This window comes from Meles meles, chromosome 4 (assembly GCF_922984935.1).
Source record: "Meles meles chromosome 4, mMelMel3.1 paternal haplotype, whole genome shotgun sequence".
In the NCBI taxonomy this organism is placed as follows: domain Eukaryota; kingdom Metazoa; phylum Chordata; class Mammalia; order Carnivora; family Mustelidae; genus Meles; species Meles meles.
This window is the reverse complement of record NC_060069.1, coordinates 72,779,230-72,801,603: the sequence shown is the minus strand read 5'-3', so window position 1 is coordinate 72,801,603 and position 22,374 is coordinate 72,779,230. Positions and strand designations below refer to the sequence as shown.

General features: G+C 33.1%; 1 protein-coding gene across 2 annotated transcripts in view; it reads right to left on the bottom strand.

Annotated features, from left to right (window-relative positions):
- Positions 1 to 7,298: 7,298 nt before the first annotated feature.
- SI (sucrase-isomaltase) overlaps positions 7,299 to 22,374 on the bottom strand; it is a 107,062-nt gene continuing 91,986 nt past the window's right edge. For both annotated transcript variants that reach the window (XM_046002560.1, XM_046002561.1), the window contains 8 exons: positions 20,922 to 21,070; positions 18,827 to 18,911; positions 18,686 to 18,742; positions 17,958 to 18,082; positions 14,873 to 14,961; positions 11,547 to 11,596; positions 11,172 to 11,339; positions 7,299 to 7,833 (listed from right to left, as the gene is read on the bottom strand). In XM_046002560.1, the coding sequence (XP_045858516.1) occupies positions 7,765 to 7,833; positions 11,172 to 11,339; positions 11,547 to 11,596; positions 14,873 to 14,961; positions 17,958 to 18,082; positions 18,686 to 18,742; positions 18,827 to 18,911; positions 20,922 to 21,070 (792 nt within the window). In that variant the 3' untranslated portion in view covers positions 7,299 to 7,764. The remainder of the gene's footprint in view (positions 7,834 to 11,171; positions 11,340 to 11,546; positions 11,597 to 14,872; positions 14,962 to 17,957; positions 18,083 to 18,685; positions 18,743 to 18,826; positions 18,912 to 20,921; positions 21,071 to 22,374) is intronic.

Below are 22,374 nucleotides of genomic sequence, written 5' to 3'. Positions count from 1 at the left end.
TGCATTCTCTATATTGTATCTTTAGCAGGATAGAAGCTTTTATATCTTCATAAAAACATTGTTAATTTTTTTCTGTGATTTTTTTTTTTGATGTGATATCAACAAATGTTAGGCTAATGACAAAGCTTTCTCCTGTGTTTTCTTCTAGACAACTAATAGGTTTTGGTTTTTGTATATGGGTCTATAAACTACTTTGACTTAATTTTTAAATATAATCTAAGTGGTAAATTTTACATATGATTGGCAATTAATCCAAAGCAATTTGTTGAGAAGATTGTCATTTTTTAGTGAACTATACTTTCACCTAAATAAAAAAAATCAATAGCCCATTTATAAGTGAGGTTATTAATTCGTCCTTCACTTGTATTAATATTTTATATACATTCATGCACATGTGTGCCTACACTCATATAAGTTACCCAAACTTTCTCCAAAGATGTACAAATGGTCAACAAGCACATGAAAACATGTTCAACTTCATTTATCATTTTGGATGCAAAACCACAATAAGGTACTATACTTCACAATCCCCAAAGTAGCTAAAATCAAAAAGACTGTATCAAGTGTTACTGAGGATAAGAAGAAATTGAAACCCTCATATAGTGCTGGTAGGAATGTAAAATAATTGAACCACTTTGGAAAAGCTTTGAAGTTTCTCAAAATGCTAAACATGGAGTTCCTGTATGACTTAGCAATTGCATTCCTAGGTGTATATCTAAGAGTATGAAAAAATAAGTCTTGTGCCAAATCTGTATGCCTTTATTATAGTAGCATTACTCATGATAACCAACAAGTGGAAGTAATTCAAATGTCTTTCATTTGAAGGGTGGATAAACAAATGTAGTATATCCATAAAATGGAATATTATTCATTAATAAAAAGTAGTAAATTGATGATATATATTACAACATAAATGAACCTTGAAAGCATATGCTAAGTGAAACAATCCAATCACAAAAGATTATGTACTCTATGATTCTATTTGTATAAAATGTCCAGAATGAACAAATCTATAGACAGCAAGTAGATTAGTGGTTGCCAGAGCAGGAATGGTAAAATGAAGTGTGGAGTCTTATATGTATGGAGTATTTTGGGGGGATGATGAAAACAACCTAAAATTAGATGCTGGGGATGGATGCCCAGTTCTGTCAATGTCTAGTGAAAACTACTGACTTGTACACTTTAAATAATGAATTTTATGGTCTTCAAATCATATCTCAATAAAGCTGTTATAAAATGTATTAACATTTGCAAAGATAATATACATTGAAAATCAGTAGATTTCAAACGATTTTACTATTAATATTCTTTCAATCTCCAATGTTTATCCTGTAAGAAATACACAAATTTCACCTTAGAAAATAAGAGATTAGTTATGGATTGCTCTTTATTCTCTCACCTAGACATAAACAAATAGTGGTTATTCAAGGACCAAATAGCTTGCTTGCTTATATGTATATTTTATTTTTAATCTGTTTCAGGTCTTGGAAGCCCCATAGCTTTTGCTGACTCATGAGTCTCCATTGTGTCTTTGCCTCCTTACCAGTGTGGTTCCTTCCATTGGCTCTGGTATTGATGTCTCTGCATAGAAGTCTGGAATTGAGCCTCCTTTCAACTGTGTCACTGGGCACTACCTAGGAACTAAAAGAATCTCAGGGGTGCAAGCCTGATCTTCACTTTGCAAGTCTGTGGCTTCCCACCCCTCATGTTGGGCCTATACTGAAAATCAATTCCCAAATGTGTATGGAGTCAGGAATTCTTCCTTCTTTTTTTTCCTTTCCTCATAGCATAAAATATATTTTTCTTCACCCTTGGTTTTTATGAAACTGTAGTTGGAAAAATGGCACAAGATTGTTTGCTTTTGTCTTTGTTTTTTAAACATTTGTCTTTTTCATGGGAAATTTTCTGGATCTAGAAAAAAGTAAGACATCATATATAATCCTCTGTATCTTCTCTTCTTTTCTGATTCTGTTCATAAAAAAAAGCCTTAATAGATGATTTATCTTCTCTACCATTCAACTATTTAGAGTTTAATAACATTTTTTATTTTTTGGGGGGTTTCTTTCTTTTTTTTTTTTTGCATTTATTCAACACATTTATTAGCACTCACTATTGTGTACTGAGTTAGACAGTAGAAGATGGGAAGCAATCTCTGTTCTTTGGCCTCAAAAGCCCATAATCTACTTAGAAGATATAAACAGCCAATTTCAATTTCAAATTAATGTAATACAGGAAGTGCTGTGGGAACATAGAGAAAGACAGAATTAATTTTGCTTCCAGGAGTAGAAAATCATGCCCATTAATTTGACAGTGAAGCTTAACTATAACATAACAGGAATTTATTAAGAGAATAAGGCATAAAGAAACAGAATTCTAAGTAGTGAGGGAGGAAGAAACACAGTGAGTGTGAGGGATTAAGTTGAAATTAAACTTCTTTATAAAAAATAAGGTATTTCTTTCCAAAATGTTTAATTTCTGTCTGTTATTTTTTAAAGATTTTTCAATGATTTTTATATATTTATTTGACAGAGAGAGATCACAAGTAGGCAGAGAGGCAGGCAGAGAGAGAGGGAAGCAGACTCCTGACTGAGCAGAGAGCCCAGTCCAAGGACCCTGAGATCATGACCTGAGCTGAAGGCAGAGGATTAACCCACTGAGCCATCCAGGCACCCCAAAGCTTTGTCTTTTCTTTAGTAGAACTTTACATTATTTTAAACTTTCAGTTGGAACCTTGCATATAGCAGTAAGAGTTTTGGCTTTTATTTGAGGGGAATCACTGGAGAAGTGTGATCAAGAAAATAAAATGATATTTGTAGTTTAGACTTTTACTATATTGCGTGGTAATTGGGAAAGATTGGAGGAGATGAGGGGAGAAGCAAGAAAAGATATTTAGGAAGCTCTAAAAAATTGTTTCCAGATTAGAAACGATGGGGACTTGAACAAGAAATAGACCAGAGAAGTATTTGAAATATCAAGTATAAGGCTTTTTAATATATTGGTTATTTTATTTTGGATTACTACAAAGTAATTATCCTTCATGTAAACACCAAATTAATCTTCTTAGCCTCTTAAATCAGATTTACAACATTGATTTTGTGAATCACTAGGGAAGATAGTGAATGTCATGTAGTTTCTACTTTATAACTTGTATGTTTTGAAACACAAACATTACTCACTATTTAAAAACAATAAAGATAGCCAAGATTATGCAGCAGATACCACCCATTACATGTCACACCATTAAATGCTGGAAGCTGAATTTAAACTCATCTGTTTAAAAAAAAATAAATTAAAAAAACAAACTCATCTGTTTGGCTCACAATTTTATGTTCCTTAGGTAGCCAAATGCATAAGTCACATGAACTGTAACTAATATGGATGAAATGACGATAGGGTAGATGATTTAACCTGCTAAATCTTCCTCTTTCTGGAGAAACCTTTACAGAAAAGCCAGGGCTTTGTTGGGGGCTGCATTTCTAAATCATTCATCAATACTTCTCTGTATTTTGTATATTATCTCACTGGCAAGAACATTAACCAAATAAAGTTATTCCAAGTAGATAAATAATCATAATTTGAACATATGATATATTCTGTGAAACAGTTTTTTAATATTTTTTTATTTTTTATTAACATATAATGTATTATTAGCCCCAGGGGTACAGGTCTGTGAATCACCAGGTTTACACACTTCACAGCACCATGAAACAGTCTTTAATTGCAGGATACTCATTTTGAACACTGTTTTTTTAGTGTCTATGATATGTGCTGGCTTTCTAAGCAGTGAAGAACTGATTGTCAGTACATGTTAAGTTTCTGTCTTCACCTGAAATTTGGTTCCAAATACCAACATGATGTCTTATACAGTTTTATGTGTAATTAATGCCGAGTAGATACTCGTTTACTGATTATTATAGTGCTTATAATAGTTTGTTGGGTATAGACATACTTGTCTTTTGTGTATGGTTTTTAAATCCATAGTGGATTCTTACTTGTCTCAGTTTGATAACATTCTGTTTGGCACATGGGTACGTCTAGGAGTGTAGCAGGCAAAATTTCAGATGACTTCCATAAGCATCACTTTCTAGAATTCATGCTTTTGTGTAATTTCCTACCCTTGATAGGGACAGGGCATGTCAATTATTCTAATCAGTAGAAGTTGATGAGTCATAATTTCCTTGATTATGGTATGTCACACCAGACTCCACCTTTACTAGCAGACTTGCTCAGAGACTCTCCTTGCTGACTAAGTTAACTGGCAATGTAAAGGATCCATGCATAGTAAGGAACTGTGGGTGGTCACTGGCAAGTGAGGGTAATATCTAGAAGCTGAGGATAGCCCGTAGCCGGCCATCACACACAAAAAAGCAGGTCCTTGGTCCTGCTGGTGGAAGAAAATGAATTTTGCCAACAACCCAAGTGAGCTTGGAAGTAATTCTTTCTCAGTCTAGTCTCAGGATGAGAACGTAACGCAGCCAACCTCTTGATTTCAGCCTTGTGAGACCTAAGCAAAGGAGCCAACTAAGCCAGGACGCACTTCCTGACTCTTGGAAACTGTAAAATTATAAAACTGAATTCCTTTAAACTGTTAGACTTGTGATAATTTGTTACAAAACAGTAGAAAACTATTGTGGGGAAAGTTGTTTTGATATCCTGAAGTTTCCCAGAGTAAATCGGTTCCTCCTTGTCCAGACAAGAGGAAGTTAGTGTCTGTGGAGGATAGTATAAGGTGAAACAGCAGTGGTACAGAACAGAAGCAGAGATGGCCTCAGGTTGTTTAGGAGAGACAAGTGTAGGCATCTCATTTTTATGTAAACAGCTACAAGTAACTTATCATTCCCTCTTAACAGGTATACCTGGAAGCCTCCACACCCTCATATATGAAATATGACATTGAGAACAATTGCTGGAGTAATAGTTACATTACACAAGTTAGTTTTATATCTAAAGCTAACATATTTTGACTTGTTTCATCATGCAGCCAAAATTTCTTCTTACAAAGTGACTAAGGATCCCTAGAGAGTATCGACACTGAGAACTCTACTAGGACAGACACTATCTCCACTTCTTTGTTAACCACAGTCAAAAGTGATGCCTTTTATATTACTGCATTTTTTTTTTCTCTAGGAGGTGGAACGATTGGAACGGGACTACAGCCACAATTCATTTAAAAAAGAAAAGAGCAAATCATTTATATTTGTCGGGAGAAGCAGGTGTTGGGTATTTTTGTGATTTAGAGAGTGTTTTTATTGTTTCCTTTCCTCAAAAATGATTATGGAGTAGTCTTGTTGTTATCTTGCTCCACTGTGGTTGGGTATGTGTGAAAATGTTTATTTTCAGTAGAAAAACATCATGACATATTTTTTAGAGCTCCAAACCAACTCCAAGCTGACAGCAGTCAATGATTTTTTTTTTTCTTTTCAACAACAAGCAGCAAATATGCTTGTATATACCATTTTGTGCACTTCTGTAAAAGTATCTCAGGGTTGGAACTCTGAGTTGAAAGGGATACACAAATTTAGTTTTACTGAATACTACATGATTATCATTCAGAAATGGCTATGCTCCTTTATAATCTCATCCTTGGTGACTGGATTCCTTAGCAGCACCTGATTTTATAATTTATATTCTGTTTGTAAATTCTCCTCAATTTCTATTTCTTTGCAGTAAATTTATTTTTTTGTTGTTATTACTATTATTACCATTATTATCATTATTATTGTTTTCCCTGGTTCTTGTAACCTGAGTTATGAATTGTCTTAAATATTCCATAATAAAAGTATTCTAACATTTTTCTTTTCTTTAAGCTTTTGACCCTCCTTCCCCATTTCTCTCATCCCCCCAGTTGTCCCCCACCTCTGGCAACCATCAATCTGCTCACTACATCTATGAATTTTTTTGTGTGTTTGGCTTTTTTTAAGGTCCACATGCAAGAAATTATATGATATTTGTCTTCCTCTCTATGATTTATTTTATTTAGTATAATGTCCTTGAGGTCCAACCATGTTACCAAAAAATGGTGAATAGGATTTCATTGTTTTTTCATTGTTGACTAATATTCTGTTGTGTGTATTTATCACAATTTCTTTATCCATTCATCCATCAATTGACACTTAAATTGTTTCCATATCCTGGCTATTGTAAATAGTGCTACAATGAAAATGGAGTGTATATATATTTTTGAGTTAATATTTTTGTTTTCTTAAGATAAGCAGAGGGGCACCTGGGTGGCTCAGTTGGTTAAGAGACTTCCTTCTGCTCAGGTCATGATCCTGGAGTCCCAGGATCACGTCCCACATCAGGCTCCCTGCTCCGCAGGGAGTCTGCCCAGCTGACCTCTCTCATGCTCTCTCTCATTCTCTCTCTCTCTCTCAAATAAATAAAGTCTTTTAAAAAAAGATAAATAAGCAGAAATAGAATTTCTGCATCTTTTTACAGTTTTATTTTAAATTTTTTGAGGAACCTCTATATTGTTTTCCATAGTGACTATACCAATTTACATCCCCAGCAATAGAGCACAGGTGTTCTCTTTTCTCCACATCTTCATCAACACTTATTATTTCTTGTCTTTTTTTAAATAATAACCATCATTCTCTTTATTATTGTTTCATCAGTCCTTGTATTATGAGTTATGAGTTGTCCTAAGGATTCCATTATTTTTTTTTTAATTTTTAATTAGAAAAGAATTATATCAAGTTACAGATATTACTTAAGTAAATTTGAAGAAACCTAAAAGTTAAAAAAAAAAAGAATACTATTTTAGACCATGATTTAGAGTCTTCCAACCTACATGAATGTGCTAGAATGGTTTATTTAACTAAGTAAATAGAATAAAAGCTAATATTTTTTTCTCCAGTACATAAAACAAAGCTAAAAAAGAAATTTGGATTTCTGTTATGGACTGAATGATTGAGTCCCTCCAAAATTCTTCGGCTGGACCTCTAATCTCTTGTATGATAGCTCTTGGTGATGACACATTTGGGAGGTAATTAGGTCATGAGAGTGAAACCCCCATGAACAGGATTAGTGTCTATAAGAAAAGACAACATGGAGCTTGTGTCTTTCCTTTCTGTCCTTTACCATGTGAAGATACAAAGAGAAAATGGCCATCTGCAAAACCAGGAAGAGCATCCTTACGAAACACCAAATCTGCTGGCACCTTGTTCAGGGCTTCCAAGCCTCCAGAACAATGAGAAATAAATGTTTATTGCCTAAGCTACTCAGTCTATGACAATTAGTTACAGCAATCTAAACTAGGACAATTTATTTTTTGAAAATAAAGAGAAATGTACATTTTCTATAGTTATATGCATTTTATTTTCTGTTTTTTAATTAAATGTACATACTAAGAAGTAATTAAATCTGATCACAAGTATTGTTACATGACTTAAATTTACTAAACTTTGTAGAAAATATTGCATACAATTACACAAAAAAATTCATTTAAAAAAACACCTGTTTTAATTATGTCTTAGTTACACATGTATATATTTAGTGAATATATACTGGTTTAAAGTTTTGGCTGATACTTAGCAAAGTAACTAGAACTCTTTAAATCCTAATAAATATGTTAAAAATTAGATCCAGAACAATTAACATAATAAAATTAGTATTATTGTACACTGTGGAATAACTTTAGATAGATGTTATGAAATTCATATTTTATACAATATAAGAAACCAACAAAAAGGGAACACTATAAGTACAGTGAAACTTAAATCCAGGTGTTAATTTCCCTTTGACAACTGGAATTGATGATGATCTTCATGACCAGCTGATTTGTATTGGTTCATCTAGAGTAACATTATTCACTGTCAGATCAATATTTAACATCTGAAAAGAAAGCAAAATGGTAATTATTGTTTAATCAGAGCAAGAGTTTTTTGTTTTTTTTTAACAAAGACTATTTCCATGTATAAATTTTCTCTAATAGAAGTCTTTGTTTCTCTTTTTTTGATGAATTTTTATTCTAGAATGTTCACAACTACTTCAGTAATAATCTCACCCAACCCACTCATAATACAGATAAAAATAAATCCCAGAGAGGTGGAATGGTTGTTAAAAGACTGTGAAAAACTAAAACTATTTAACAATTATCTTGATTTCTATTATTTTATTCTTTCTCCATATTCTTAAACATGGAATTATTTATAATTCTATTACGTAAATCTCTATGCTTCCTGCCCTCAAATATTAGGACATATTTATACACAAAAATTAGACTGGAAATATGCTTTCTTTTGTGTCAATCCCAAAATGCTTTAGGATGCACAATAATTTCAGTTCTGTGGTGTTACTTTCTTTCACTAGACAGAATCTCAATTAGACCATGTAGGGACTAATTATGGAGGTTACTGAGCAGCTCTAGCCAATTGTCTGTAATATTTTTATGATATGATGATTTCATTAGACCTTACCACTGCTTTTTCTCCAACACATCACATGATTTTCTCTGTCTTAGCTCAGAAAATTTAGATTCAATCATCAAATATGCAAGAGAAGAGGAAGACAATCCACATTCCTCTACAGCTTACTGAAAAACAGGTACTCTCCTAGGGGCTTTATAAAACATATTCTTCACTAAAACACAACATTTTAGGATTTATTTCCACACTGTATAATAGAAGAGTTTAAAAGGTAAAATTAAATAATTTTTTTATTTGCCAGATTTGAAACTGATCCATCTTACACCAAAACCTAACCTAGTTTTTTTATATCAAAAGTGAAAAGGACCAAGTATATCAGATAGCTTTTAATACCTGTACAAGAGGCAACAAAACATAATTGTTGCTAAGAAAATGTTTTTAAAATTGTATTGATAGAGAGGTGCCTGGGTGGCTCAGTCAGTTAAGTGTCTGGCTTCCACTCAGGTCATGATCTTGGGGTCACCATCGGGCTCCCTGCTCAGTGGGGACTTTTCTTGTCCCTCTCCTCCTCCCCCTGCTCATGCTCTCCCTCTATCAAATAAGTAAATACAATCTTTTCAAAATATAAAATAAAATGGGGTGCCTGGGTGGCTCAGTGGGTTAAAGCCTCTACCTTCAGCTCAGGTCATGATCCCAGGGTGCTGGGATTGAGCCCCACATCGGGCTCTCTGCTCACTGAGGAGTCTGCTTCCCCCTCTCTCTCTGCCTGCCTCTCTACCTACTTGTGACCTCTGTCAAATAAATAAATAAAATCTTAAAAAAATAAAATTGCATTAATAAAGTAATTAAATCATGCTTTGCATATAATTTCCACACTGATGGAGAAGGCCAACAGAATAAAGAAAGAAACTGACCACTCTCTACTTTTAGCATTTATTTCTAAAGGTTTGAATCCCTAGGTACTCATAAGTATTTGTTTTATTAAATGAATTTAGAAGGAACTGCTCAATTGTTAGTAGTTAAAAATAATATCTTCTTGGTCAGGGGTGGGAGGTTGGGGGAATAGGTGGTGGGTAATGGGGAGGGCACGTTTTGCATGGAGCACTGGGTGTTGTGCAAAAAGAATGAATACTGTTACGCTGAAAAAATAAATAAAATGGAAAAAAAATAATATCTTCTTTTGGAATCAATGAGGTAATGAAATATTGTAAAAATTCCTTCTTAATACTTAAAATTCTTTGTGAATGTGTTTGGAAGCAGTGGAATGAACTTTCTTCATAAATTATGTGTTTTTATACCAAGCATCTGGTTAAAATGAACTTAATACTTGATATGTTTCAAATATCTTATTTGACATTGTTCACCTTAGTGTTTTAGTTTATTTTTATAGTAAAAATTATGAACTTTATTTTTACCAGTGTAGTACTATATAAGGAGCAAGAAAATACATATGTCAAATTATCCTTTTTAATCTGATTGAACATTGGGCAGTTCAAAAACCCTGATTGCTAATTGTGATCAATAACCATTGACTATCTATTTCTGGAGAATTAACTTTCCCTTTGAAGGACTCAGTTTCTTGGTCTGCCACATGAGACCACTGGCTTAAATCAGTGATTCCCTTACTTTGTAATTTTAGAAACCAGTGAAATTTTTAAAAGAAGAAAAATGGGGGTGAGGCACTGAGTTATCAACTTTTATTTTACCAAGGAAGGACATTAAGTATACAATACTCTAATTTTCCAACCTTGATATAACTTAAAGAAATAAAAGAATTTTGATGCCAAAATAGTAATTGGAACATAGTTCTACATTAAACGGGAAATAACAGTTGTGTACGAAACACCGTAACAATAGGGCAGTGTTAAGTTTCCAGTGGATAGAATGATCTTTCAGGTGCTGTTTACCTCTCACCTTTGTAAAATTCTGTGAGGACATAAAACTGTGGCCCAAGACACAACGATTATTTTTTTAAGTTGAAGTCAGTCAAACAACCAACTGTTTTGAAGTCAGGTATTGGAAGTGACTTATTGATTAACAGCTAGCTATTTTTATTCATCTCTAACACTAACAGGTAATACATAACTAACACTAACAGGTAATACACACACACAATTTTAGTAGTAGAGCCATATCCTTGTATTTGGATCATTTCTAACAGTTAGCTGTTGACTAGAATATATGTTCTTTGTAATCCACCTTTTCAGGACATGGGTTCCAGAATTTAGAATTGGAAGGAGCTGAAGAGACTGTTCACTTGCATATTCTTATTGAATTTGAAAGAAAAAGAAGGCTTAAAATTATTTGTTCAAAAAAAAAAAAAAACTAATTACTGGTAGCAATGTAAATTTCACATAAAAATTTCAATACCTTGTTTAATGTATGAATTATATCCTTGTATACCTGTATGTCAAATTATTCAAGTGACAATAGACATTTCTATTAATTTTGCAAGGATTTCCAAACATATTTTATCCAAGGTGTATTAAATGCTTAAATGTAGACATTTTATATTAAAAAAATTTTTTGAGGCATTTTACCTTATAGGGATAACAATGACTTAGAGGCTTAATGTAAATTGAATCTTGCTTTAATTACATCAGGAAAATTGTAACACAGGTACCACCAAGTTGACAGGTTACTACGGATGATAATATGGAGATCAATTTGGAAGTTTAAGGAAAATAAATAAACAACAGAGGTGATAGGTGACCCATAATTATGTTTCATTAGGGTCAGGAAATAGAAGACATCCATATAGATATTTTAAAAACTCCATTAATTTTTTTTTCTTATGTCACTTACCTCCTTGTTTGGGTCTTCACTAAATTTAATTACTTCTCTATTTCCATTATATATAAGAATAACCTCATTAACAGCAGTCTTTTCTTTCCCCCATATGTTGATGAATCCAAGCCTCATTTCATTTTTGTTTATGTAACCATTTTTCAGTATAGTGCTTGTCAAGGTGTTCTATAAAGACAAAGACAAAGAAGTAATTTAAACCTTCACTTTCAAAAGCAATTAAATATTTTAAAGCATACATCTGTTAACCAAAATGTATTTCATAGCATAGCAGATTTTTATTCATATTTTTGAAATGAGGTATGTTATACAAAAAATAAAATATGGAAATATAAAATATGGAACAAAACTTCAAATATTATTTAACTGACATACCTTATTTAAATTAAATTTTGCCAAGAAATATAAGCCTTTTTCATAGGTGTCTGTAGAGAGACAAAAAGGTAATATATTTATATTTCCAAAGAAGAAAAATAATAAAAACTAGAATAGTTTGGTTCTCTTTCCTAGTATAAAGTGTTTCAAGTACCATCAATGCATATCTAATTTTTCTCTAAGTTTATTTAACTTGTTCAAAAACTATCCAAGAAGCACTTTAATATGAAGGATGGGTCCCCAGAAAGGGCCCTCGAAGAACAGTTGGTATGTGTGTATTTTGTTGGAGAGTAACGCTAAAGAGTGACAGGTCTAAAATCACCTTAACATGGCTCTGGCAGGATGAAAAAAGGATAAGAATAAACAGAATTGGGTGGTGATATTGGTGGACACTTACTAGCCATTTCAATGACTGACAATATAATAATATTTATAAAGCAAAATGAACATGATGGAAATTTACTCTAGTGTCATTTGACAAAAAATATTCAATTGTTGGGGATTATTAGAGATCTATTGAAATCAAATTGATAAAATATGGGGTTTATATTAATTTCTTTACCTAATTATAATTTTACCATATTTAAAATCAATTTTTAAAATAATTTGACAGCTAAAATTTAAGTGCTTACTATTTGTCAACTTTTAAGTACTTTATCACACTGCTCTAAGAGGTATGTCCTTTTATTGTTCTCATGGTTGAAGAGGAATGTGAGCTCCAGAGAAGTTAAATAAATGGCTGAAAGTGAGTCAACTAATTATTAACAAAATCTGGAATAAAGTCCAAATTTCCTCAAATTCTAAGACTGTGTTTATATGTAAAACAAAACAAGCATAGGTAAGGCAAAAAGGCAAAAGGAAATTAAATGCATGACTGAAACCAGTGTTAAAATAACATTAAAAAAGTAACAAATTTTACTTTCCTTTTCAAACTTATACATGCCAGCATTTTGTTAAATAATTATTTTAAAAACTGCTTCATCTATAACTAATTTTACCTAATTTACAATTTTATTAGCTAGCATGGTCAAACTTTACTTAAATACACAAATTTTGAGATAATTTTACAATAGTCTCCCTTTATGTGGGGGGATACACTCTAAGATCTCCAAGCCCTGTATATACTAAGATTTTTCCTCTAATGCTTACCTCTGATACAGTTTAATTTATAAATTAGGCACAGAAAGAGATTAACAGTAACTAATAATAAAATAGAACAACTATAACAATATGCTGTAATAAAAGTTATGTGAATGTGGTCTCTCACTCTCAAAATAGCTCAAAATTACTGTGCTACGCTTATTCTTGTTGTGATGATGGAAGATAATAAAATGCCTAGGTGAGGAGAAGAAGTGAGATGAATGAATTGGACATGAAGATGCAGCTTTAAGACTACTACTGATCTCCTAACACTATAAGAGGGAGGATTGTCTGTTTCTAGACCGGGGTTTTCCATGTGTAACTGAAAATGCAGAAACCAAAACCATGGATAAGGGGGAACTGCTGTATTTTATCTTTGATTTTCTTCGAGAGAAAAAAATATGTCAGCAAATAGTATTTTATAAAATGTGAATATACTTAGAGGAGGAAATAGTTCTGTGCCTATTAACTAGATTGATAGGCTTGCTGAGAGAGAACACTTCTTTGGAGAGTCTGACCTGCTGAAGCATTTGTTGTATATTGTTGTTGCTGTTTACTCAAGAAATTTCAGGAATTATCTGAAATCTTTATACTGAATTACAACAAATATACTGAGTAGGTCAGATACAATTTAAAAATCCCCAATTATGATTGGCCAGAATAATTTTATATGCTTACATAGAGAGATCATAAATAAATACTTGAAGTATGTTGTTTATTTCCAGTGATTAAAAAATAAAATCTGCCATGAAACTTTAATAGGGTAAAGGTCATACCAAGTTCTTTCATCTGTATCTTAGTTTGATAGGAAGACCAGGAGTAAAATTTCTAAGAGAAGCATTGTCTCCCTTGCTGTTCAAATGAACTAATTTATTGGATAGGTAAATAAATTCAAAGGTTCTAAGACAAGAATGCAAATGTATAACTCAACTTTACAACCCTGGAAAACTGTAGGCAAATTTATAGTGCAGCCTGCTGGGCACAGGTGAGAAAGACTACAAACTTTGTAGAACCCCAGTTGACATGTTAACAAAGGTCAGGACTCTAAAAACATAGGGTTTTGACTCATAGCGGTTGATTCTTCACCTTAAATCACAAGATACTAGGAAAAAAATTTTGTTTTGTCTTTAAGAGTCTTGCTTTGATTGATTCACATGATTCTTATTTCAACCTTCCAATATACGTTATTTACTAATAAATTGATTCCCATTCCTTAGGGTTGCAAAATATTAACTATGATTTACCTAAAAAGTTGAAAAATACATGTCTTGGCTAGTAATGAAAGATCTCTCTTCTGCAATAGCTGATTTTCATTGCACTGAACCTCCCTGTGAGAACATCAGCTCCACAGGGATGTTAGTTTTTATGCCTGATGTTTGTTTGGAGAGAATGTTCAGAACTCCCATCTAGTAAAATGACACTGTTAACGACAGTCAACAACCCTAATCCACAACTAGTGTTTACTTAACAGCGTACTAATCACCTGAAGGTGATACCTGGGCTTCTCCCCAAATTAATGGAAATTAACTGGTCCTCAGGATCTGCATCTTCAATAAACTACCCTAAGTGATTCTGTGACAATGGTCAGCAAAGCACACATGGCTGGGAGCCTAGCAGTTCTTTCTGGTCTTAAGAAATGACTTAATGACTCATATTACTCTATGACTATAGAGTAAACATAGATCTAAGTTTAAATCCTTAAACTTTTCATGTAAAGAATATTGAATTAAAGAAACAAATAGGCATGAAGTACAGAGACCAAAGTTGAGTTTCATTTCTAGGCTATCTCATGTTTTAGAGGCACCCTTTATGCATTGCCATGTGCACGTGGAATGTGGCGTTTCAGTTCAGCTGACTTCACATATACTGAATGTCTTTCATGTGAATGGCATGGGCTACTTTCTGGGAGTAACAAATGATCAATATACATTCTCTGTCCATACATGTTTCTTAGTTATTCAGACATTTCCCGTAGGGATTAACTACATTTAGGGTGAGAGGAAAGTCTTTGATGTTTAGAACACTACGTTTTAAAGTTGATTTAGCTAATTATTAAGCTACTTTAGCTTCGGATAATATTATTAGCCTTTCATTCAGTTTCCAAGGTACAAAATTAGATAACATAAAAGCAATGTGAGATAATATGTATGCCATCAATTACATTATCTATTAAATGGAACACTCACCGATACTCTCTCCATCATCCCAAAACAGAGATCCCTGTGCCATCTGATTATTATCTGCAGCAACAATGAGCTTCATGTAATTTTGTCGACTAAAAAAAAAAATATATATATAAAATTTTACCTATGTTTATAGAATACCAGATCTTTAGTTATGATATAACAGTCATATGAACAAACAAAGGAAAACAAATAAGAATATTAACTGTTTTCAACAGAGAAAATTAAAGGCCTTCCCTTAATAATGAGTTACTGGGAATGACATAAACCATAAAATCCTTCATATTTAACATAAAATATGCTTGTCTTTTGATCTCAAAAGATCACCTACTTACCAGATCAAAAGGGGCCTCATTTATAATGGTTTAAACCATATTAAGTATATTGATATATTTATTTAATATTCTCTCTGCTAATCTGGCCACTGACCATCAAACACGAATATTTATATATTAATATTTAATTAATTTATTAATTATTATTAATGTTAATGTTAATATTAATATTATTAATATTATTAATATTTAATATTAATTTAATGTAATTATACTATATATTGATTAGCATTTATTATAATAATATACACTATTATATATGCTATTATATATATGCTATTATAGCATATATAATAGTGTTTTTTATTTGTTATAATTTAAGCCTTTCTCACATTTCCATACATAAATCACTGAATTATCATTGGAAATTATTAATAAGAATGTGAAGAATAGCATGAAAGTTATACTTTCTATCCTTGAAATGGGCAATACCTCCCAAGCTGGTGCCTACACAGACCCATCTGTGAACTAAGATGTGCTTCCTTGCTGACTGTACAAGTGATTTGGTTTGACAGACTCATATTTTAAAGGAAGGATTTATCAGACAAATTATGCTTAGATATAATTGTCTTTTCCAATAACAAATGTTGAAAATTGTACTGCCATGTACTGCCCTAAAATATTGAGAACATTAGAGTTCAAATCTCTACAGCAACTTGGTAAAGACATTATTATGTCTCAGCATGAATACATACATATATTTACATGCAATGTATATATTTCAAGTTCATAGTTACTGGGGTAAGAGACAAATATACCTTAGCAACATTAAAAATCTGGTTTAACCCACAATTTTCCAACATATTTAAAACTTAAGATTAAAAAGTGTTTCACAGGGTGCCTGGGTGGCTCAGTGGGTTAAGCCTCTGCCTTCGGCTCAGGTCATGATCTCAGGGTCCTGGGATCGAGGCCCGCATCGGGCTTTCTGCTCAGTGGAGAGCCTGCTTCTCCCTCTCTCTTTGCCTACCTCTCTGCCTACTTGTGATCTCTCTCTGTGTGTCAAATAAATAAATAAAATCTTTAAAAAAAGAGTGTTTCACAGTTTACATTCTACCCTATCTATATACCTAGCCCTAATAACCTATTTACTGTACCCCTCTAAACACACACACACACACACACACACACACACACACACTGGCCTCTCTACTTGTCTCTTATAACAAAAGGAATCTTTGAGGTCCAATTTATAAATGTTTTCCTCTGTGAAGCCCTCATTTCTCAGATATAATTGTTTTTCTCCTCTTAAATTAATATCAGGGTAGACTATTGAAAGAAATGGATCTGGATTGTTCTAGGAGATAGAAAAATCCATGCATGCCAAATAAGGCTGTCAGCATGTAGATCACCAAAGGAGTGGATACAGCACGAGAAGAGAAGAATCAAGATTGAGTCTCCAAATCTGAATGTGTAAGCAGGAATTTAGGCAATGGAAATAGACACTCTGGTAAGAGGATTCACTCTTACATCAGTCACACAAAACAGAGTAGAGCCATGATCCTTGGTAGATTGGATATAATGCTGAGTGAGAGGGAGAAAATACCAGGTCGGGGTCCTAGGTCAAAGAAGAGAAGGTCTTAGCCAGATCATCAGTTATGAATGTTAATGTCTAGAAAATATGAATTAATATGAATTATCTTTCATCTTTATATGGGATCAGGCTGCTAAAAAACAGGTCTGGTTCTTCTGTGGGCAGCAGTGTACTTGTAGTTTGAAGAAGCAGTGATATTGTCAATGGATATCTACATTTTCATAGACTTGAGTGAGTTTGGAAATATTTCACAGGACTGACGGAGGTAGAAAATGCGAACAGAAAAAGTGGAAGGAAAGGGAAGTCCTCTGAGCAATATTTGCTTAAAGTTTATAGAAAGTTCATTTAAGAAATCATGTTTCAATGAAGTAAATAATATTTTTCCACATGTCAGAGGCATCAAAAATGAGTACTTAGATGAGGCAGCCACTCAAAATAAAAGAGATTCATTTGTCAATATTTTTGCATATTTATACACAAGACATGAAGTTTTAGTTGGTATTTTGATCTGGGAAACTTTCTTACTATTAGAAGGAATATCATGTTGGAAGACAATTTTTCATGAGTCTCAAAATCTGCATATATTGCATACAGGTAGAGATGTGCAAAGGGAGAGGGAAAAAGAGAATCTCAAGCAGACTCTCTGATGAGCACAGAGCCCTGTGTGGGGCTTGATCCCATGACCCTGAGATCATGACCCGAGGAGAAATCAAGAGTTGGATACCCAACAGACTGAGCCACCCTGGTGCCCCTGAATTATATTTTAATGGATGTTTTTAAAGCAAACAGTATTGGAAGATAGGGCATTTTTTTTAATTAATTTTAAAAAAATTTTACTGTCCAGTATAATAAATCCCCTTGAAAGCAAACAATGAAGAGGTTTGTTTACAGCCCATTATAAAGGGCTGACTGCCTAAGCCTGGAGTCCTGTAGCTATGACACAACCTCCTACATGTGCAGTTTCTGTCTAGGCCTAGTCCACCCCAGGTCATCCCCATGGGACTTCAGGGACAAGGAAAACTGAAGCAAACATGAAACTCAAATCTCTTGCTATGCCATGAATAGGAAAGACCTTTGTCTCTTACCAACATCGATGACACTGTGGCAGACTAACTTGTTCATTTGGAAATAGGGTAAAATCTCAGACCCTTTCCAGTTCTTGACAATTCTAGCAGGACATATCTCAAAATTTAATCTGAGCTCTTGTAAATACTTCACTTACCTGTGAAATGTGTTTTTATCAGGCTCCTGACATGGTAGGATGTGACCACCACGGACATGTAGGTTAATTGTATCTAAAGGAGTATCAAATGTATGAAACTGCCCTCTGACACCAATATCTTGGCCCTGGAAATGAGGAGGTTGGAAGGAAGAACATAAGTGGCAAGAAATGGAATCATCAACAATATTGGTGTTTGATGTATCAAACAAAAATACTGGTGTAAGTGTATCAATTGATACACTTAATACAAAAATTAATAAAAACTCAAACACATATTTGGGAAATCATGTTACTTAAAGTATATACTTAGTTCTTAGTTATTAATTGCTTTGAAAGTAATTTACCACCGTTTGGTTTTGGATACTCTCATGCAGAAAATGTGTGGGTTTTGAAAGGTCACAAAAGTTATTCCTGGCTTGTCATATACATTATTCTTGGAAGGACTATAAAACATTTAATGGTAACTTCGCATATTGATACAGGACAATGACCTTCTTGTGTATAATGTTATGTTTATTTAGTAAAATAAATCAATGACTCCATAATAAATTATGGCAGAATAAATTAACTCTTTCACTATGTGTTAATTTGATACAGCTATAATTAGCAAGAAATATCTTACCTTTTTTAGTGTAAAATAAAGCAAATATGTCACCAATGAAAAGGCTAGTATAAAACTGTTACTCATATGTTTTTAGTCAATTCCCCAGAATTCCCTAACTACTTACTGTACGATAATCAAACCACCGGGCATCAGGAACATAGCCTTTTACAGTGTTAACACCCTGGAATTTAAAGATACAGTCATTAAAAACATATAGGTCATGAAAAATAATATTTTGTGAACAAAAATATATGATAGGACTTACAGGTTCCAATGCAGCAGTAACCAGAAATGCTGGACCCCACAAGAACTGCTTGAATATATCCCATGTTATCTTGTCATTAAAGAACCTTGACAGAATATTTACAAATAATTAAGTCAAAGAACTTCATTTCTCCTGAGTACCATAAAATAATTATTCAAATCACATTTTGCTGTATAGACTTTTGTGGACTGAAGTGAAAACCAAACTATAAACAAATCAAAAACAATTCTATCATTTGGGATTTAATGTTCAATAAGTAGTACAATATTTTATAAGTTAATGTAGACTATAACCAAACTTCCTGACAAAATAAAGAGAATTTCCGTAAGGCCAACTGAATGAGAAATCTTTGAAGAGAATTCACAGAGGTACAAATATTAACTTTGCCTTGTAAAAGTTCAACAAACTAGGAAACAAAAGTTATAAATACTCTGGAAGAGAATTGTGAGGTAAGTGTGCTATACAAAATCTTGATTCGGGGGGTGCCTGGGTGGCTCAGTTGGTTAAGCGTCTGCCTTCAGCTCAGGTCATGATCCCAGGGTCCTGGGATGGAGCCCTCATCAGCCTCCCTGTTTGGCAGGAAGCCTGCTTCTCCCTCTCCTGCCACTCCTCCTGCTTGTGCTCTCTCCCTCTCTCTTTCTTACTATCTCTCTCTGCCAAATGAATTTAAAAAAATCTTAAAAAAAATCTTAATTCAGTAATTTAAAAAAATTTTGCATCCCAGAGTTCATAATAAGAAGAAAAAAAAAAGAAAAAGAAATAAATAGAAATGAGCAAAGGAATAAAAGAGATTAGAGATTTTGCTTCTCTTACTTAAATTAGAGCTCACTGAATAGTGCATTTAATGTATTTCTGAATTTCAGGTACAAATGTTTGGAAACACCAAAATCTGTTCTTCATAGTTCCAGAATAGTCACTATTAAAGGTCCACATTTTTTTCTCTAACTGAAACAGAAATGCACATTTTAATTTGTTTGTTCTTTTACTGTTGTTTCACTCTTCTACAAACAGATTCATGCCAAGGTGGACTGCTGAATTCACTGCTTCCTGGACTTTCCATGGGAAAAAAGGCTGAGATGTTCTCAGTAGGACAAGAGTCTGCAGAGTTAATAATAATGTTTCTGGTTGGGGATTCAGTTCAGAGCTTATACTCTGACTCTTCTGGGAAGTTAATAGGGAGAAGACAAAGGGGGGAAACTGTGGAAATAATAGAGGCATATATTAACAGAATTTTACCAGAAATAAAGAATGGATTATGGTAGATAAGTTAACAAAGTAACTGGTGGATAATATAAATTTAGGAAAACCTGTTATTGTTTGAGATCCTATCATCAGAACAGATGACATTCATCAACCTATTACTTTTGTCATTTTGCCTTGCATACTATTATTTAATTTAGTAAATATATGCTGTGTATTTTTTACTGATTTATCAATTGTGCCATAGAACAAATCACCTCACTCAATTACTCTGGTAATATAGTCTGTGTGTGCTGTGTGTTGTGTGACATAAACAATCAGAGTTAGCTTGTATTTGCCTTAAAAATAGGACAGGCTACCATTTTTACAACTATGCTCCGTAGAATAGAATTTTAAGATTTGATCATACATCAGTTTAAGCTTTAAGGAGTGAATCCAAAACAATTTTCTAAGGAAATTACTAGAACTGTTCTAGGGTTCTCTATAACATATCTCCAAGAAAAGGTGAGACGGTTTTCTTTAGTTAGGCATACATATATATGGTAGATTTACTTAACTGTTATGAACTTCAATTAATCAAATCATTGTGTAGAGATAATATTACTTGCCTCCATTTTAAAAATATTCAAAATAATGGGTATGTAAATCTAAACACTAGGCATTTAGTAATTATACCTAAAAATTATTACTTTTCAATAACTGATTAATGTTTCATTTTTAATATCAACCTGTTTATTAATACTTATTTATGTAAATGTTTATTAACCCCAAATTTATATTAAAATAGCAATGAAAAAATTTCCAATTTCAAATATTCTACAATTTATGAGATTACTGAGTAAATTAAATGAAATCTATCTCCTTTTGGCAAGAGAAAAAAAGAATTTGCACTTACTCATGCAAAAGGGGTCGAATAACAGTGCCCCCATGAGCATGAATTTCATGCATCTGTGTATAGAAATAAGGCAATAAAGTGTATCTAATATTTAGAATATTCCTTGACATTTCAGAAAAAGTTGCATTCCAGGAAGCAGGATCTTGTCTCTGAAACAAAGCAGAACAAAATAATCATAAGCTCTTGTCCTTGTTTAAATAATAATTTTCAAATACATGTTTGGAGAATAAAAAGTAGAAAATAATATTCATCCATTGCATGTGGTATATACTTTCTTCACAAATATCACACAAATCTAATGCAATAATATTTCTATCTCATATGATGAAGAAAGAACACAATATTTTAATTAAAAAATGCAAATTATACCCATAGCTTGATTTAGTTTAGACAAACATATGTAAAGAGCAGTTCATATTTGAATAGGTAGCAAATACATTGTCAATCATGGTGATAATCAGTGTAGGGATGAAAAGACTAGAAAAAAAATAAAATGCTTCACAAAAGCAGATTGAAATGGAAATGCAGAGCTCATTTTGGTGACCTCCCACATTGTGTGTTCTCATGAGAAATGGATAAATTATGATATGAAAGAATTAACAGGATAGGAGAACGAGAGGTCTTAATTAATTCTGAATAAGAAAGAAGGACATGCCCTAGTCTCCTCTGGAATATGGACTCAAGGTAAAAACGAAAATTGACACTGGAAAGATTAAAACCTGTTAAAAATGCTGTGTAGCAATACTGTAACGCTGAAAAAATAAATAAAATGGAAAAAAAAAATGCTGTGTAGCACCTGGGTGACTTAGTCAGTTTAGCATCCAACTTTTTTTTTTTTATAAAGATTTTATATATTTATTTAACAGAGAGAGAGCATGAGTAGAGGGAGGGTCAGATGGAAAGGGAGAAACAGGTTCTTTGCTAAGCATGGAGCCTTATGTGGCTCAATCCCAGGACCCTGGGATAGCAACCTGAGCCAAAGGCAGATAGGTAACTGACTGAGTCACCCAGGGGCCCCAAGCCGCCAACTCTTGATTTGGGCTCAAGTCATGACCTTGGAGTCAAGGGACGGAGCTCCCCATCACACTCCTTGCTGAGCGTGTTGCCTGCTTAATATTCTGTCTCTCTCCCTTTGTCCCTCCCCCCACTTGCACAGCTCTTTCTCTCAAAAAAAAAAAAAATGTTGCACTTACTGGTTAAGAAATAGTAGGGAAACTGATTTTTAGTTTACATTTTAATTTATACTAGGGAAAAAACAGGCTGCCACGTAACTCCAGGGGTAATACTTTCAATGTTTTTTGCTAGTATCAAGAGGAATGATGATATTAAGAACTGTGCCATATCCATACAGATACCAACTTTTTTAGATTTTGGTAGTAAGAAAGCTTGAATGATGATTGTTACCATTGTTATATGGAAAATGATTTTAGAATAGGCAAAACCTTGAAAGTAA